The following is a 15,268-nucleotide window of genomic DNA, read 5'->3' on the forward strand; positions in this document are numbered from 1 at the left end:
CCCTGTGACGCCACAGTAGTTCCAGCTGTGTAACCCCAGACAATCCATCCTGCAGACAGAGACCACCACCCTGTGACGCCACAGTAGTTCCAGCGTAACTCCAGAGCCCAATCCATCCTGCAGACAGAGACCACCTCCCTGTGACGCCACAGTAGTTCCAGCTGTGTAACCCCAGACAATCCATCCTGCAGACAGAGACCACCTCCCTGTGACGCCACAGTAGTTCCAGCTGTGTAACCCCAGACAATCCATCCTGCAGACAGAGACCACCACCCTGTGACGCCACAGTAGTTCCAGCGTAACTCCAGAGCCCAATCCATCCTGCAGACAGAGACCACCTCCCTGTGACGCCACAGTAGTTCCAGCTGTGTAACCCCAGACAATCCATCCTGCAGACAGAGACCACCTCCCTGTGACGCCACAGTAGTTCCAGCTGTGTAACTCCAGACAATCCATCCTGCAGACAGAGACCACCTCCCTGTGACACCACAGTAGTTCCAGCTGTGTAACCCCAGACAATCCATCCTGCAGACAGAGACCACCTCCCTGTGACACCACAGTAGTTCCAGCGTAACTCCAGAGCCCAATCCATCCTGCAGACAGAGACCACCTCCCTGTGACGCCACAGTAGTTCCAGCTGTGTAACCCCAGACAATCCATCCTGCAGACAGAGACCACCTCCCTGTGACGCCACAGTAGTTCCAGCTGTGTAACCCCAGACAATCCATCCTGCAGACAGAGACCACCTCCCTGTGACGCCACAGTAGTTCCAGCTGTGTAACTCCAGAGCCCAATCCATCCTGCAGACAGAGACCACCTCCCTGTGACGCCACAGTAGTTCCAGCTGTGTAACCCCAGACAATCCATCCTGCAGACAGAGACCACCTCCCTGTGACACCACAGTAGTTCCAGCGTAACTCCAGAGCCCAATCCATCCTGCAGACAGAGACCACCTCCCTGTGACGCCACAGTAGTTCCAGCTGTGTAACTCCAGAGCCCAATCCATCCTGCAGACAGAGACCACCTCCCTGTGACGCCACAGTAGTTCCAGCTGTGTAACCCCAGACAATCCATCCTGCAGACAGAGACCACCTCCCTGTGACGCCACAGTAGTTCCAGCGTAACTCCAGAGCCCAATCCATCCTGCAGACAGAGACCACCTCCCTGTGACGCCACAGTAGTTCCAGCGTAACTCCAGACAATCCATCCTGCAGACAGAGACCACCTCCCTGTGACGCCACAGTAGTTCCAGCTGTGTAACCCCAGACAATCCATCCTGCAGACAGAGACCACCTCCCTGTGATGCCACAGTAGTTCCAGCGTAACTCCAGAGCCCAATCCATCCTGCAGACAGAGACCACCTCCCTGTGACACCACAGTAGTTCCAGCTGTGTAACCCCAGACAATCCATCCTGCAGACAGAGACCACCTCCCTGTGACGCCACAGTAGTTCCAGCTGTGTAACCCCAGACAATCCATCCTGCAGACAGAGACCACCTCCCTGTGACGCCACAGTAGTTCCAGCTGTGTAACCCCAGACAATCCATCCTGCAGACAGAGACCACCTCCCTGTGATGCCACAGTAGTTCCAGCTGTGTAACTCCAGACAATCCATCCTGCAGACAGAGACCACCTCCCTGTGACACCACAGTAGTTCCAGCTGTGTAACCCCAGACTGGGATCTAACTCTTTCTTTGACCCAAAAGTAGATCTGGGTTCAATCAACCAGTCAATCAAACAATACAAGTTGAGGTGAAACTGAAAAGAGGAACATTTGTAACAGAGATAGAGATATTTCAAGATATTTGCTTGTTTGATAAACGGATTAACTTTTACCACAGTGCCAAGAGAGGCTGGATGTTTCATTCTATACTCTGGAACTCTTGAGGAGCTGTCCATGCTGCCACAGTGTGTGTGTGTGTGTGTGTGTGTGTGTGTGTGTGTGTGTGTGTGTGTGTGTGTGTGTGTGTGTGTGTGTGTGTGTGTTCAGAAGCTAACTAAGGGTCTCTATAGAACATCATATATCCTATGTTTATGAGACAGAAGCCTGAAGCATTTCTGTTTTCCACTGGAATGGGTTTGGCATTCCAGGTATTGCACGCACACACACACGCACGCACGCACGCACACACACACACACACACACACACTCACACACACACACACCTGGCACCCTGTAGTCTGCCTCAGTGGTTCTCTTGAGTGTTCTGATGCCCTGGTTTCAGCATTGTATGTGTCCATCGTTCTCTCTCTCACACACACACACACTTATACATGTGTCAGTTCTAAGCTGCTAGGGTCTGACCCAACCATCTGTTCTCTGTAGCTCTCTGTCCTAAACTGTATAGCTGCCCCTTGCCTTGTGATTAACTCTCCTCACCTCTTCTCATTTTCTTTCTTATTCCTTCATTCCTACCTTCAGAGTTTTAATTAACCTCCACTAGAAAAACCATCTGCCACTCCTGTCCTCCACTCATCTGTCTCTCCATCTCCTCTCTCCATTTCCGCTTTCCATCCCTCTCCTCTCTCCATCCCTCTCTCCATCGATCCCTCCATCCCCCAGCCGTTTCTGCCCACTCCTCTGACTAATTAACCTCAACAAGAAGAACCATCTGCCACTGCTGTCCTCCACTCATGCCTCCCTCTCCATCCCTCTCTCCCTCTCCATCTCTCTCTCCATCCCTCTCTCCCTCTCCATCCCTCTCTCCCTCTCCATCCCTCTCTCTCTCTCCATCTCTCTCTCCATCCCTCTCTCTCTCTCCATCCCCCTCTCCCTCTCCATCTCTCTCTCCATCCCTCTCTCCCTCTCCATCCCTCTCTCTCCATCCCTCTCTCCATCCCTCTCTCTCTCTCCATCCCTCTCTCTCTCTCCATCTCTCTCTCCCTCTCCATCCCTCTCTCCCTCTCCATCTCTCTCTCTCCCTCTCCATCTCTCTCTCTTCCTCTCCATCCCTCTCTCCCTCTCCATCCCTCTCTCTCTCTCCATCCCTCTCTCCATCTCTCTCTCCATCTCTCTCTCCATCCCTCTCTCCCTCTCCATCCCTCTCTCCCTCTCCATCTCTCTCCCTCTCCATCTCTCTCTCCCTCTCCATCTCTCTCTCTCTCTCTCTATCCCTCTCTCCATCTCTCTCCCTCTCCATCTCTCTCTCCATCCCTCTCTCTCTCTCCATCTCTCTCTCCATCTCTCTCTCTCTCTCTCCATCTTTCTCTCTCTCCATCTCTCTCTCTAGATAATAGAGGTTATATTGGTGTGTCCATCTCTCTCTCTCTAGATAATAGAGGTTATATTGGTGTGTCCATCTCTCTCTCTCTAGATAATAGAGGTTATATTGGTGTGTCCATCTCTCTCTAGATAATAGAGGTTATATTGGTGTGTCCATCTCTCTCTAGATAATAGAGGTTATATTGGTGTGTTGTCACGTCCTGACCAGCAGATGGAGCTATTGTATTAGTTTTGGGGTCAGGACGCGGCAGTTTTGTGTGTGTGAATGTTTGTGTTGGTGATTGGGACTTCCAATTGAAGGCAGGTGTGTTGAGTTGCCTTTGATTGGAAGTCCTATATAGGTGTGTGTGTGTTTTTCTTTGGGGTTGTGGGTGGTTGTCCTTGCACTGCGTTGTAGGAGCCTGCAAGTCTGTTGCTGTCGTAAGTTCTGTTTATTGTTTTTTCAAGTGGATGCTTTACGTGTTTTTTATTTAAATAAACATGAGTGTCCACAATCCCGCTGCGCCTTGGTCCATTCCTAACGACGGACGTTACAGAACCACCCACCACCAAAGGACCAAGCAGCGGAAGAGGAGGAAGCCACAGGAGAACAGGGTGGATGAATGGACATGGCAGGACGAAAGACGATTCTGGGAGGACAAGTTAAAGGAGCTAAGGGAACCCGAGAGGCAGCCCCAATAATTTTTTTTGGGGGGGGGCACAAGGGCTTTTTGGTGGGGTGAGATTGGAGCCCCAGGCCAGCTCCCCGTACCCTTGTAGGGCAGACTGGACAGGTCCCGTGCTTTGGGGTTGGGGCTGTGGTGAGGCCTGGGATTTTCAGGCCGGTAGGCACAGTACCAGCGCCCCGCATGTGCCAGGGCGAAGTAGGCATCGAGCCGGAAGGGGTGATGCCAACCCTGCGCTCAAGACTGCCAGTGCGCCTCTACGGTCCGGTGTTTCCCGCCATACGCACTAGCATGGAGGTGCGTGTCTCCAAGCTGGCACGTCCAGTACCAGCCTCACGCATCAGGCGTCTAGTGTGTCAGCCCAGCCTCGCCAGTCAGGAGTCGCCGGAGCTGCCTGCCAGTCAGGAGTCGCCGGAGCTGCCTACCAGTCAGGAGTCGCCGGAGCTGCCTGCCAGTCAGGAGTCGCCGGAGCTGCCTGCCAGTCAGGAGATGCCAGAGTGGCCCGACTGCCCGGAGATGCCAGAGTGGCCCGACTGCCCGGGTCTGCCAGAGTGGCCCGACTGCCCGGGTCTGCCAGAGTGGCCCGACTGCCCGGGTCTGCCAGAGTGGCCCGACTGCCCGGGTCTGCCAGAGTGGCCCGACTGTCCTCCGGCCCAGCCCGAGTGGCCCGACTGTCCTCCGGCCCAGCCCGAGTGGCCCTCCTGCCCTCCGGCCCAGCCCGAGTGGCCCTCCTGCCCTCCGGCCCAGCCCGAGTGGCCCTCCTGCCCTCCGGCCCAGCCCGAGTGGCCCTCCTGCCCTCCGGCCCAGCCCGAGTGGCCCTCCTGTCCTCCGGCCCAGCCCGAGTGGTCCGTCTGCCCTCCGGCCCAGCCCGAGTGGTCCGTCTGCCAGGGTCAGCCCAAGTGGCCCGTCTGCCCGGCGCAGCTAGCGGCGCCACTGAAGTGGGCGACGCCGAAGGTGGAGCGAGGTCCACGTCCTGCACCTGAGCCACCTCCAGGATAGGTGGGTTGGGGAGGGAGGGTGTAGCACAGTGCCGTCGTTGACGGCAGCCACCCTCCCTTCCCTCCCTTATTGTTTAGGGGTTATTGTTTAATGGGGTTTTGTTGGGGATTTTTTTTTTTTGTGTGTGTGTTTTCTGTTGGTAGGTGCATTCCGGGGTCTGCACCTTGAAGGGGGGGTACTGTCACGTCCTGACCAGCAGATGGAGCTATTGTATTAGTTTTGGGGTCAGGACGTGGCAGTTTTGTGTGTGTGAATGTTTGTGTTGGTGATTGGGACTTCCAATTGAAGGCAGGTGTGTTGAGTTGCCTTTGATTGGAAGTCCTATATAGGTGTGTGTGTTTTTCTTTGGGGTTGTGGGTGGTTGTCCTTGCACTGCGTTGTAGGAGCCTGCAAGTCTGTTGCTGTCGTAAGTTCTGTTTATTGTTTTTTCAAGTGGATGCTTTACGTGGTTTTTATTTAAATAAACATGAGTGTCCACAATCCCGCTTGGTGTGTCCATCTCTCTCTCTAGATAATAGAGTTTATATTGGTGTGTCCATCTCTCTCTCTCTAGATAATAGAGGTTATATTGGTGTGTCCATCTCTCTCTCTCTAGATAATAGAGGTTATATTGGTGTGTCTGATAGCTTCCCTGCTTCATTAAAGAGCTATGGGGTTGAGAAGGCAAAAACAACTATTATTGGCTCCCACACAAACACACACACACACAAAATGCACTCTGGGTCATCACGCTCCTATTTACACTTTAGACTGCTTGACCACCCTCTTTCTCTCCACTCATCCCTCTCTTCCTCTCTCTCGCTCTACCCCCTCTCCTCTCTACCCCCTCTCTTTGCCCCCTCTCCTTTGTATTCCCCTCTCTTTATTACATATGCTCTCTTCATTTTTATCCCTACCTTTTATCATCTACCTTTCCTCATCTGTCTCTCTCTGAATGGACTGAGTGTCTTTTTAGGACTTTAATAATACATAGAGGATCAGCCATTACGCAAATAAAACACTTGCTATCTGCAGGCCCCCACTGCTCTCTCTACAGCCAGGTCAATCTGTGCGTGCATGTGTGTGTATAAAGGTGACACACAGCATACCCCCACTCATTGTACTCAGAATAGAATATGAGAACAGGAACATTTTCACCCAGTCCTGAGCACCGCATCTGTGGTCCTACTCAGTCACACTGTGTGGTCCTATTCAGTCACACTGTGTGGTCCTACTCAGTCACACTCTGTGGTCCTACTCAGTCACACTGTGTGGTCCTACTCAGTCACACTGTGTGGTCCTACTCAGTCACACTGTGTGGTCCTACTCAGTCACACTGTGTGGTCCTACTCAGTCACACTGTGTGGTCCTACTCAGTCACACTGTGTGGTCCTACTCAGTCACACTGTGTGGTCTTACTCAGTCACACTCTGTGGTCCTACTCAGTCACACTCTGTGGTCCTACTCAGTCACACTCTGTGGTCCTACTCAGTCACACTGTGTGGTGCTACTCAGTCACACTCTGTGGTCCTACTCAGTCACACTCTGTGGTCCTACTCAGTCACACTGTGTGGTCCTACTCAGTCACACTCTGTGGTCCTACTCAGTCACACTCTGTGGTCCTACTCAGTCACACTCTGTGGTCCTACTCAGTCACACTCTGTGGTCCTATTCAGTCACACTGTGTGATCCTACTCAGTCACACTCTGTGGTCCTACTCAGTCACACTCTGTGGTCCTACTCAGTCACACTATGTGGTCCTACTCTGTCACACTGTGTGGTCCTACTCAATCACACTGTGTGGTCCTACTCTGTCACACTGTGTGGTCCTACTCAGTCACACTGTGTGGTCCTACTCAGTCACACTCTGTGGTCCTATTCAGTCACACTGTGTGATCCTACTCAGTCACACTCTGTGGTCCTACTCAGTCACACTGTGTGGTCCTACTCTGTCACACTGTGTGGTCCTACTCAGTCACACTGTGTGGTCCTACTCAGTCACACTGTGTGGTCCTACTCAGTCACACTCTGTGGTCCTACTCAGTCACACTCTGTGGTCCTACTCAGTCACACTCTGTGGTCCTACTCAGTCACACTCTGTGGTCCTACTCAGTCACACTGTGTGGTCCTATTCAGTCACACTCTGTGGTCCTACTCAGTCACACTGTGTGGTGCTACTCAGTCACACTGTGTGGTCCTACTCAGTCACACTCTGTGGTCCTACTCAGTCACACTCTGTGGTCCTACTCAGTTACACTGTGTGGTCCTACTCAGTCACACTGTGTGGTCCTACTCAGTCACACTCTGTTGTCTTACTCAGTCACACTCTGTGGTCCCACTCAGTCACACTGTGTGGTCCTACTCAGTTACACTGTGTGGTCCTACTCAGTCACACTGTGTGGTCCTACTCAGTCACACTCTGTTGTCCTACTCAGTCACACTCTGTGGTCCCACTCAGTCACACTGTGTGGTCCTACTCAGTCACACTCTGTGGTCCTACTCAGTCACACTCTGTGGTCCTACTCAGTTACACTGTGTGGTCCTACTCAGTCACACTGTGTGGTCCTACTCAGTCACACTCTGTTGTCCTACTCAGTCACACTCTGTGGTCCCACTCAGTCACACTGTGTGGTCCTACTCAGTCACACTGTGTGGTCCTACTCAGTCACACTCTGTGGTCCTATTCAGTCACACTCTGTTGTCCTACTCAGTCACACTCTGTGGTCCCACTCAGTCACACTGTGTGGTCCTACTCAGTCACACTGTGTGGTCCTACTCAGTCACACTCTGTTGTCCTACTCAGTCACACTCTGTGGTCCCACTCAGTCACACTGTGTGGTCCTACTCAGCCACACTGTGTGGTCCTACTCAGTCACACTGTGTGGTCCTACTCAGTCACACTCTGTGGTCCTACTCAGTCACACTGTGTGGTCCCAGTTGGCCACTAGATGGTGCTATGAGGTTAGACTTCTCTGCTATAGTAACCCAATGACAAACTGTACACTATCACTTCAGGACAGCACACCCTGTATGCTTTCCAGTGGTTTTAGATCAACATAAACACAACAATATACTAACTATCTTCAAACTAACAGAAAATATGTCAAAATCACAGACGGGCTGTCATAACAAGTATTTTAAGGAAATATATTTGAAACTATATATATTATTCAATCCATTTCCACAGAACAAAGTGTAGGTCTTAAAGACCAGATACACCAATCAAAATATAACAGAAAAGAAAACATGCTGAAAACTTTTCTATGATGGTTGAAGGGGCTTGTAGGGGGAGGCTTGTAGGGGGAGGCTTGTAGGGGGAGGCTTGTAGGGGAGGCTTGTAGGGGGAGGCTTGTAGGGGAGGCTTGTAGGGGGAGGCTTGTAGGGGGAGGCTTGTAGGGGGAGGCTTGTAGGGGGAGGCTTGTAGGGGGAGGCTTGTAGGGGAGGCTTGTAGGGGGAGGCTTGTAGGGGAGGATTGTAGGGGGAGGCTTGTAGGGGAGGCTTGTAGGGGAGGCTTGTAGGGGGAGGCTTGTAGGGGGAGGCTTGTAGGGGGAGGCTTGTAGGGGAGGCTTGTAGTGGAGGCTTGTAGGGGAGGCTTGTAGGGGCAGGCTTGTAGGGGGAGGCTTGTAGGGGGAGGCTTGTAGGGGAGGCTTGTAGGGGGAGGCTTGTAGGGGAGGCTTGTAGGGGGAGGCTTGTAGGGGAGGCTTGTAGGGGGAGGCTTGTAGGGGAGGCTTGTAGGGGGAGGCTTGTAGGGGAGGCTTGTAGGGGAGGCTTGTAGGGGAGGCTTGTAGGGGGAGGCTTGTAGGGGAGGCTTGTAGGGGAGGCTTGTAGGGGGAGGCTTGTAGGGGGAGGCTTGTAGGGGAGGCAGATCTTCAGTGCAGAAGGCTCCAGACATGGTCAAGCATGGCTCCTTCACTTTTTCATCACTTTTAAACCTAGAGAGAGACATAGAGATTAGACTGTGTGTGTGTGCGTGTGCGTGTGAGTGTGCGTGTGTGTGTGTGTGTGTGTGTCCTCTTTACCTTTCTTTCTCCTGTCGACCCAGGGCGTTTTGGGATCAGAGCAGATCTTCTCACCTTTCACTGTGTAGAAGCTGAAACAAGACACAGAGCTTATTACTACTACTGTATGTGTGTGGGTGGGTAGGTAGGTGGGTGGGTAGGTGGGTGGGTGGGTGTTTGAGACTTACATGACGGCATTAACACAGGGTGGCATGGAGTTTTGGATGCGGTATCCTTGCAGGTCAAATTTTATAGGAGTGTCAGACACACTCGTGCAGCAGTTTGTGGTCACCTTACTGGGCCGACGATCTGAGAGAGGGAGGAGGAAGGAAGTGAGAGAGCGAAAAAAAACTGAAACAAAAGATTGTGAGATCTCTAAAGTAACCGTTTTTATGAGAGTCTGACAGGAAACTATTAAGACATGAAGCCTGTCCCACCTCAGAGGTGTCAGATGACTCAGCAAAGAATAACGTGGAAATCAACCGACCTGTGTCTGTCTGTGTCTATCTCTGTGTCTGTGTCTGTGTCTATCTCTGTGTCTATCTCTGTGTCTGTGTCTATCTCTGTGTCTGTGTCTGTGTCTATCTCTGTGTCTGTGTCTATCTCTGTGTATGTGTCTATCTCTGTGTCTGTGTCTATCTCTGTGTCTGTGTCTATCTCTGTGTCTGTGTCTATCTCTTTGTCTGTGTCTGTGTCTATCTCTGTGTCTGTGTCTATCTCTGTGTCTGTGTCTGTGTCTATCTCTGTGTCTGTGTCTATCTCTGTGTCTGTGTCTATCTCTGTGTCTGTTTCTATCTCTGTGTCTGTGTCTATCTCTGTGTCTGTGTCTATCTCTATGTCTGTGTCTATCTCTGTGTCTGTGTCTATCTCTGTGTCTGTGTCCGTGTCTATCTCTGTGTCTGTGTCTATCTCTGTGTCTGTGTTTGTGTCTATCTCTGTGTCTGTGTCTATCTCTGTGTCTGTGTCTGTGTCTATCTCTGTGTCTGTGTCTATCTCTGTGTCTGTGTCTATCTCTGTGTCTGTGTCTATCTCTGTGTCTGTGTCTATCTCTGTGTCTGTGTCTATCTCTGTGTCTGTGTCTGTGTCTATCTCTGTGTCTGTGCGTGCACAGGGTTGGGGAGGAACTAATTACATGTAATCAGTTACAGTGCATTCAGACCCTTTGACTTTTTCCATATTTTGTTACGTTACGGCCTTATTCTAAAATGTATTAAAATGTTTTTTCCCTCATCTACACACAATACCCCATCATGACAAAGCAAAAACAGTTTTATAGAAATGTTCGCAAATGTATTAAAAATAAAAAATAAACTTCTATCACATTTACATAAGTATTCAGACCCTTTACTCTGTACTTTGTTGAAGCACATTTGGCAGCGATTACAGCCTCACCTATATTTGGGGAGTTTCTCCCATTCTTCTCTGCGGATCCCCTCAAGTTTTGTCAGGTTGGATGGGGAGCGTCGCTGCACAGCTATTTTTAGGTCTTTCCAGAGATGTTCGATCGGGTTCAAGTCCATGCTCTTGCTGGGCCACTCAAGGACATTGAGACTTGTTCCGGAGCCACTCCTGCGTTGTCTTGGCTGTGTGCTTAGGGTCGTTGTCCTGTTGGAAGGTGAACTAATTGGTGGAGTGCTACAGAGATGGTTGTCCTTCTGGAAGGTTCTCCCATCTCCACAGAGGAACTCTGGAGCTCTGTCAGAGTGACCATCGGGTTCTTGCCAAGGCCCTTCTCCCCTGGTTGCTCAGTTTGGCCGGGCAGCCAGCTCTAGGAAAAGTCTTGGTGGTTCCAAAATTCTTCCATTTAAGAATGATGGAGGCCACTGTGTTCTTGGGGACCTTCAATGCTGCAGACATTTTTTGCTACCCTTCTCCACATCTGTGCCTCGACACAATCCTGTCTTGGAGCTCTACGGACAATTCCTTCGACCTCATTCCTTGGTTTTTGCTTTGACATGCACTGTCAGTTGTGGGACCTTATATAGACGTGTGTGCCTTTCCAGATCATGTCCAATCAACTGAATTTACAACAGGTGGACTCCAATCAAGTTGTAGAAACATCTCAAGGATGATCAATGGAAACAGGATGCACCTGAGCTCAATTTTGAGTCTCATAGCAAAGGGTCTGAATACTTATGTAAATAAGGTATTTCTGTTTTTTATTTTTAATAACTGCAAACATTTCTAAAAAACTGTTTTCACTTTGTCATTATGGGGTACTGTGTGTAGATTTATGAGGGAACAAGTAACAAAATGTGGAACAAGTCAAGGGGTCTGACTACTTTCCCAATGCACTGTACATGTAATCTGATTACAAAAAAATTGCAATCAGTTACGTTACCAGCAAACATGCAAAACTAAACAGTTAAAATACATTTAAAAAGTACAGATAACTGTGGTTCGTGGACCACTCTGGGTCCGAGAGGTGTCCGAGTTGTAGAGGGTCTATCAAAAAGCTTTAAATTACAGTAACTCAATGGTAACTGTAAGTGCATTATGACATGTTCTGCATTTTAATGTGTGTGTGAATATAGTATATAGCATATACTGTATAATCATATATAGTTCTAGAATATAAACAATATATGTGTAGTTTTCAATCATTCACTACATCAATCAATCAGTGAATCAATACTCACAGTTGGCAGAGACAGAGGCGAGGTACACACACATGGTGATCAGGAGTGCCAGCGAGAGGGTCCTGGACTGGAACATGGACATATTGACTGACTGATTGACTGAATGAATGAATAAATGACTGACTGACAGACAAACAATCACAGTGAGAGACTCTGCTAGGCACTAAAGTACGGAGACGGGTCGGAGGTCGTTCTGATTGGTCTGGTAACCGTGGCGATGAATCTGTGAAAGGCGGTGGAAGTGTCAGGGGTTTTGTTTCTGACGGTGGGTTACATATACCGTCCTGGTGGAAACACCCACCTTGCTCTTTTTGTTTGTGTGTGTTATGGTGTGATGTGGTCAGTATTCAGAACGTTATAGTCACACCTCCACCAACCTCTCTCCTTCTCTTAACAAACCACCAACACCCCCAACCCCTGCAGCAGTATTTCGGAGAATGATGGATTAATAAAGGGTACACACACACACACACACACACACACACACACACACAAACACCAGAAGGTGTGAAAAGTCGATGCTGCAAATTGGTTTTTTTCTGTGCACCACAGCATCAAATCAGTCAGACTGACAACTCAAAATAATATTTCCATCATTTTATTTTCTATTTCAGTTTCATACATTTTCTGATCTTTACAACTCATTATTGTTGAATAAATAAGTGGGAAAGGAAATTGCTCTTACAAACATTTCTTAAAATAACATTGATTGATAAAAAAAAAACAATTAAATGTATAAGTACTTAATAAATAAACGTGTTAAATAACATTAAGAACTCATTGGCATAATGAATTACTAAAAGTCATCATAACTACTTGAAGAAATGAATTAATAAATACATGAGACACTGGCCTTGAAGATATTTCATAAATAATGATGACAACTGAATTAAATAATAACTAAAAAGATATCAAATCTGAGTGTAATATGCAAATTGTAAGTCTGTGTTTTTTTAGATATGAAGAAGTGGAACTTTAGTGGAACTTCAGCCATTGGCAATGATTCTATTGGTTGGCTGTTGACTGCTGAGTTAAGGCATTCTCAGTTGATTCCTGATGAGGGGAGGAGGAAAGAGATGTAGGAGAGGAAGTGAGAGAGGGAGGAGAGGAGGAGGCAGGGAGAAGAGAGGAGAGGAGATAGGAGGGAGAGGAGGACAGTGAGGGGTGAGAGGAAGTTACGGAGGGAGAAGAGGGGGAAGCAGGGAAAAGAGAGGAGAAGAGCGGGTGAAGAGAGGAGGAAACAGACAGAGGAGAGGAGGAGAGAGATGGAGGAGAGGAGGGTAAGAAGGTAGAGGTGGAGGGGAGAGAGTTGGAAGAGGAGGAGAGAGATGGAGGAGAGGAGGGTAAGAAGGTAGAGGTGGAGGGGAGAGAGTTGGAAGAGGAGGAGAGAGATGGAGGAGAGGAGGGTAAGAAGGTGGAGGGGAGAGAGTTGGAAGAGGAGGAGAGAGATGGAGGAGAGGAGGGTAAGAAAGTAGAGGTGGAGGTGAGAGAGTTGGAAGAGGAGGAGAGAGATGGAGGAGAGGAGGGTAAGAAGGTGGAGGGGAGAGAGTTGGAAGAGGAGGAGAGAGATGGAGGAGAGGAGGGTAAGAAGGTAGAGGTGGAGGTGAGAGAGTTGGAAGAGGAGGAGAGAGATGGAGGAGAGGAGGGTAAGAAGGTAGAGGGGAGAGAGTTGGAAGAGGAGGAGAGAGATGGAGGAGAGGAGGGTAAGAAGGTAGAGGTGGAGGTGAGAGAGTTGGAAGAGGAGGAGAGAGAAGGAGAGGAGGGTAAAGACGAAAGGGTGGAAGTGAGAGAGAGGGGAGAGAAGTTGACTGAGGGAGGAGAGGAAGGTAAGGAGGTAGTGGTAGGGGAGGTGAGAGAGGGTAGAGAGGAAGGTAAGGAGGTAGTGGTAGGGGAGGTGAGAGAGGGTGGAGAGGAAGGTAAGGAGGTAGTGGTAGGGGAGGTGAGAGAGGGTGGAGAGGAAGGTAAGGAGGTAGTGGTAGGGGAGGTGAGAGAGGGTGGAGAGGAGGAGAGAGAGGGAGATGTTGAGCTCCTGCGGGCCATTCTAGAAAAGAAAAAATAAACACAATCAGTTTCCTATTCTCTTTTGTTCTTTCTCTGTGTGTGTGCACGTGTGAGCGTGCGTGTGTGATAGTTAACTTACTCAAACTGTTGAATCTTGCGGCGTACCCAGGGTTGTCTATAGTGACAACAGATCAGACCCTTCTCTGTCTCTAAGCTGCAGGAGAAACTTTGTTAACACTGAAACTGAAGGGATTTGACACAACATGTCTGGAGGCTTTGGCACAACATGGACACCACATACTGTAAAGCACTTTGTGACAACATATGAGACTAAACTGGATAAACCTCAATGAAATAAAGACTAAAAGATCTGTTCCTTACATGACAGCCCGTACACAGGGAGCATTATAGGCCTGAGTCCAGTAGCCTGTGATTGGATCGGTCACCTCGCTCCTGGTCACTGTCTTACAGCACGACGACAGCTTCTCTCCATCTATTGAGGAGGGGGAAGAGTTTTCATAGAAAGAAAAATTGCCGTGCTCAGCTCAAATGTTTGTAGTAACAAAAAGTAGCTGCGCACTGAATTCAAAAGGCATACAGTATAGGTCTACTTGAATAAAGGAACAACCACACTCACTGAAACATTCTTTCATCTTTTTTTTTGCAGCAGCAGATGTCAGAACAAACGAATGCGTTTTGGCGGCATCCCTCGTCATCATCATACTTACATATTCTCATATGAAACAAATCATCTTGACCTGGCAATCACTTCAAAAACCATGTACCTTCCACCTCTAACCACTTAACACACACCCCCTCTCCTCACCTGTCCCTGTCCAGACCAGCGTTGCTATGACGATAGCTGCTGTCCAGATCTTCACCAGAGTTCCACAGGTCACCATCTTTACTGTAAATCTCAGATTCAACTGGTACAATACAAGTTGAATAAATAGATGAATTAATTGCCTCTCTTCTCTGGCAGGCTGCTCAGCTTAGCTCAGGGTCAGTTCTGTAGTGTCCGTCTTCACCAGGGTTGAGGTTATATAAAGGCCTGAAAGCAGAAGTGGCACTTCCGGTTCTCTCTTCTCTCCTTTTTTGTGAATGACAGAATGAATGAAAGACTGCCGGAAGTTTCTGCTGCGTCAGCGCAGATCGTTTACCAAGAGGAAACACTTTCATCAGCATTCCGTCTGGAAAAATATGACATGGGTCTTTCCCAGAATGGCCGTTCGGAAGATCAGACTGCCAGTGTGACAGTTGAACTAAGCTCATGAGGTATTTATAGGTTATATTCTTCAAGAATCAATCAGTACATATGTAGAAACTGCCGATTGACTCTTTAAGGTATGGCCTAATGACTGAGCTAAACATGCTCTGATGAAGGCTTTACTAATGAAAGATAACGTGATTTTGTCCTTTATGTCCAAGATTGAGTGGCCTTACTTTTTCTTTTGTCAGTTTACTTTTAGTGTCGGGTTTAGGGTGATGACATCATCGTGACACCATCCCAATGACACATGAAAAGTCGCAACCTTAACCTTTGTACAGCATTGGGTTTTATGCTGTCAGACCAGGGGTGGCCAACCCTGATCCTGGAGAGCTACAGGGTATGCAGCCTTTAGTTATGCACCTGATTAGCCTAATGAACCAATCATTAGTCTTCTTACTCAGACGCATGAACACGGATGAAATCATATATGACTTATATCATTTCCGTCTGTCAAAAGTACATCTCATCCCTGACAATCATCTATGTTGTAATTT

The 15,268-nt window shown here is 48.9% G+C and overlaps 2 protein-coding genes across 2 annotated transcripts; both read right to left on the minus strand.

Moving 5' to 3' along the window:
* Nucleotides 1–8,651: 8,651 nt before the first annotated feature.
* LOC115151830 (eotaxin) lies at nt 8,652–11,924 on the minus strand. The gene is made up of 4 exons (XM_029696093.1): nt 11,504–11,924; nt 9,053–9,173; nt 8,886–8,956; nt 8,652–8,798 (listed from the first exon to the last, which is right to left on the minus strand). The coding sequence occupies exons 1-4, from the start codon at nt 11,583–11,585 to the stop codon at nt 8,776–8,778; spliced, it is 297 nt and encodes a 98-aa protein (XP_029551953.1). The 5' UTR covers nt 11,586–11,924; the 3' UTR covers nt 8,652–8,775.
* LOC115148838 (salivary glue protein Sgs-3) lies at nt 11,667–14,519 on the minus strand. The gene is made up of 5 exons (XM_029691106.1): nt 14,331–14,519; nt 13,886–13,997; nt 13,644–13,718; nt 13,313–13,544; nt 11,667–11,726 (listed from the first exon to the last, which is right to left on the minus strand). Exons 1-5 carry the CDS (start codon nt 14,404–14,406, stop codon nt 11,667–11,669), a joined length of 555 nt encoding a protein of 184 aa, XP_029546966.1. The 5' UTR covers nt 14,407–14,519.
* Nucleotides 14,520–15,268: the final 749 nt, after the last annotated feature.

The sequence above is a fragment of the Salmo trutta genome, chromosome 2, assembly GCF_901001165.1.
Source record: "Salmo trutta chromosome 2, fSalTru1.1, whole genome shotgun sequence".
Taxonomy (NCBI): Eukaryota; Metazoa; Chordata; class Actinopteri; order Salmoniformes; family Salmonidae; genus Salmo; species Salmo trutta.